Here is a 4108-nt window from a genome sequence, read left to right as displayed (position 1 = left end):
TCGACCAGAGAAAGGGGGGTTGGAGAGGGAGGGGGCGGCTTTTAAAGGAAGATGGGGGTGCTGTTTGTCAGCAAGGGGTCTTTTGTGTCTGGAGGCTGCACCCATTTTCCGCATGCTTTTCATCTTTTGACTTTGCTTGTAATCTCTGCCCATAAACGCTGCCTTGCGTGCCCCACTGTAGCCTTTAGCTAAACAGAGTTACCATATTATTCCTATACTATTTCTATAATATTGCTACAATATTACTATAGAAATTCTTTTATAACTGTATCTATCTATCTATCTATCTATCTATCTATATATATATATATATATATATATATATATATATATATATATATGTGTGTGTGTGTGTGTGTGTGTGTGTACTTGTTTATTGTATTTCTAAAAAATAAAAACAGTGCTATATTAAATTAGTATTTGTATTAATATATGATTATGAAGATCTATAAATTAGCTTATACACATACATACAGTGAATGTATAAACACACTGCTGTGTGAATGAATTGTGATATCAATTAAAATAAAAAAATGCTTATTAATCTTCCATTGCAATAGTATTACCACTCACAATTATACAACCTTTTTTGCGAGCATAAAAGTACGTCACCATGATATCAACGTTTATAATATAGTTGCTGTCTTTATTTCTTATCTAAGTTAATATATGTTAAATGATAAGTTAATTGCATTTTTTTTTTTAATTAAATTGTTTGTTTAATAAAGGCATTGGATGTGCGATCATGATCACTTGGATGTGAAATTGGCATCCCACAGAGATAATTAAGATGTAATAGCCTAGAGTAAAATATTCCAACATATCAACATGTGTCTCGAGTCTGAATATATTTCAGTTTCCCTGTCATCAAGATCAGGTCCAGCAGGTGGCACTCTTTCATGTGAACATCTATCTGGCTTTCTCTCTCAGTTGTGCGTGTGATGCTTGGCATTCTTGGGTGTATAGTTTCAGTTCTGTCCAATTAAGAGCTTTGCACAAAGCGTGCGAACAAGAGTGGGATTTAACCCAGCTTTTTATTACAGTTAGGTAGGGGGTTGTATATCCCACCATAATCGTTAAATTCTCAAGGGGTTAATAAGGCATGCCATGTATGATTACTATCTATTTATTGCTCCAGCTCATACAAGCATTGGCTGTCATCATGGCATAACCACCAGAAACGAATTTAACAAGTTAACTTGCCCTGCAGTAATCAGGACAGTGTATTTGAAAACTATTCTCTTAGGTATTGAGTAATTAGTAAACCTTGCAGGTTTCGGTGCTTTAGTTCCTGCCACTGGTATGCCTCCAGCTATAGCTAATAAATTATTGACTATTCTTCTACTGGTATAATTTCTCTTTAACTGGTGGGGATTTCACTAATAGTGCAGGAATAATATCCTGATAGTCCAGTTCAGTGTGAACTCCCCCAGATAATGCATTCAAGTTCTAAAGTAATTAATTTGAAGGAAATTTTTGAGATCTTTAAAAAATGTACACGACTGCTTTTACACTTGTGATTTATCTGTTAATTTGTTGGTCTGTTCACACAACATCTATAGCATCCTTAGCTTTCTATCATTTTGTCCCCCAGCTTAAAGTACTTTGGGGGGGGGGGGGGGGGGTCTCTACTAGAATTTAGGGTCTAAGGACAGAGGTTGGTGTACACTATACTATACATATATATATATATATACTATATTATAACTATATTACCATATATACTATAAAAGATGACTTGACTGACTACATAGCCCCTTGTGTAATTTTAAACCAGAGGTATGTTAACTGCAAATGCTTAATCAAAAATAATGAATGAGACATACCTGGGTAATAAGCATGTTTATGTGACAAAAATGTATACAATTATATCAATAGGCATCAATCACTTATATTTCAAGTATTCTTTCCACTGGTGGTATATCGTCTGTATTCTATCTACATGTGTGGGACACCCATTTTCTTCCTCCTAGAACTTATTTTGTTTTTTATGTAATTTTAGGTTACTGTAAAAGATACATGGATTTTAATTTAGGAAGACATATTTTCAAACCAGTAGATACACTGCACAATCCTGTCCCTGCCTCTCCTTGGGATCAGAAGCATCTATCTTTATCACACAGGTTGTATGTGCGTGTGCAAAACGTGGATACAAAGTGAAGCGTTTTACTACCAACCTTCACAACAACGTATAATTGAGGTATGACAGATTTGCATGTTGGAGTTAGTGTTGTACAGTACAAAAAAAACCAAGCCAAATAATGACGTGTCGTTGACACGCAGCTGTGCCTTGTTGATGGTGTAAAACTTGATCCACGTGCTCGCCTCTGTTTACACTGCTGCGTCATGACGTCACGGCGAACCCCACCCCGCACGGCGAGCTGCCTGGCAACATGAGAGAGGGAGCAGGAAGATCTGCAGCAGCCAAGTGAACAACCTGCACAGGAGTCTGGACAGAAAAACAGAAATCAGAAATCAACGCTCAGCGGTACAATGGAGGACGCAAATAAGGGTAAATGATTTTTGCTGTAAAGTCTCTGAGTGATTGCGTCGTTAGCGGAACTGTTATTACTCTTGTCTCAAGTGTAAGTTAGCAAACTAGTTAGCTAACTTTGCGCACTGACTAAAGTTAACGTTCGTTCGGTGGAAACATATGCTAACTTTAAAACCTAAATAAAGTACCTTTTTTGATAGAGGTGACAGCGTTTAACACAATTTAGACTTAGACAGAAAATACATATTTTCAAAATCAAAACAGTGCCAAAAATATCACGGAAGTTGAATATTAGACAGTATTCGTTAACCAACCGTTGAGCTCCAACGGTTGGTTAACTCTCCGGTATAGTTAACTCAACGGTTGGTTAACTAACCGTTGATCTACAACGGTTGGTTAACACATGCTGTATAATATTCAACTTCCGTGATATTGGTTCAATTTATTTTGAAATAAATGTAATATTAAAAGCTGGAAAGGTACATTTGGCGTAGAGTTGTTCAAATCAAACACTTCTTGTTCTTTAACTAATAACTTCACACTAAGGTCACACCCGTTTGACAGCTTATCACATGTGCTCTAATGTGCCTATTCTACCTGTTTTCGCCATGTCACACTCCCTTTTGAACACAACGTGTATACATTTAGTTTGAAAGCAGCACAGTCCTACTGTGTTTCAGTCTGTGTCTGCAGGCTGAGTGAGGTCAGGCAGGCCTAAGCACACGTGTAGGACTGTCAGGCATTTTTTAATATAAAGAGAGGAGGTGAGTGTCTGAACCACAGGTATTCTGTGAATGCATTCTTCCTGCTTCCTTTACTCTCCTACACCTACCTGGACATTTCCCCTCCTGCTCAGCAGCCATCTGCTCTCACATACCTCTACACCACTTGCTTGTCTTTACCCATCCTCGTGGTTTGCTTATTGCAACAGCTGCCTCTAAGGCTATTGCATGTGTACTGCTGTAATACAAGGAAATAAAGCTTGTATGGGGGACTCAGTTTAGTTGATAAAAGCTAATTTTTTCTTGTATTTAATGTACACTTGTATTACTTGTGGAAATGGGCAAAAAGGGACGATTATCTGCTAACCTCAAGGGAATGCCCAGTAACGTTAGACGAGGCACAGCCTTGACCTCATTTCCCTTCCGCAAAACCAGTCTTCACCCCCCCTGCTTGAATATAATTTCCTGATGTCTGCATGTTTTGTTTTTTGGCATCAAGATTGAAAAATAGTGTTAAGAGGATATTGTGTGCCTTGACAAATGTTATCTGTCACTGGTTGGTAAATCATGCTTACTTATATCAGACCAATTGACCAAATGTCAACTGCTCAAATTGAGCAGTTTGACACATTTTTTAAAAGTAAAAAAAACCTTTTCTGCTTTCTTTTCTTTAAACTGTATTTTTTAGGTATATCTTGACTGACTGGCTTTAGCCATTAGGGAATTATAAACAATGACAATAATGTTTTTGGTGCAACGATGAGAAAATTGTCTTAGTCACTGTTGTTTGGGACTGCTTGTCTTGTGACCACTGTTCCTCTTTTGATGTGGAGCTTTCCTGTGCTTGGCATATGCTTTTAAGGTTTACCCTTACCATATGACATAATTTCTT

At 37.3% G+C, this 4108-nt stretch overlaps 1 protein-coding gene across 1 annotated transcript in view; it reads left to right on the top strand.

Annotated features, from left to right (window-relative positions):
* The first annotated feature begins 2356 nt into the window (after window positions 1–2356).
* Window positions 2357–4108, top strand: part of tpd52 (tumor protein D52) — a 21548-nt gene continuing 19796 nt past the window's right edge. The window contains exon 1 of the mRNA XM_030412886.1: window positions 2357–2512. Within this exon, the coding sequence (XP_030268746.1) occupies window positions 2494–2512 (19 nt within the window). The 5' untranslated portion in view covers window positions 2357–2493. The remainder of the gene's footprint in view (window positions 2513–4108) is intronic.

The sequence above is a fragment of the Sparus aurata genome, chromosome 3 (genome assembly GCF_900880675.1).
Source record: "Sparus aurata chromosome 3, fSpaAur1.1, whole genome shotgun sequence".
NCBI lineage: Eukaryota > Metazoa > Chordata > Actinopteri > Spariformes > Sparidae > Sparus > Sparus aurata.
The sequence above is the reverse complement of the archived record's forward strand: the minus strand, read 5'-3'. Positions and strand labels throughout refer to the sequence as shown.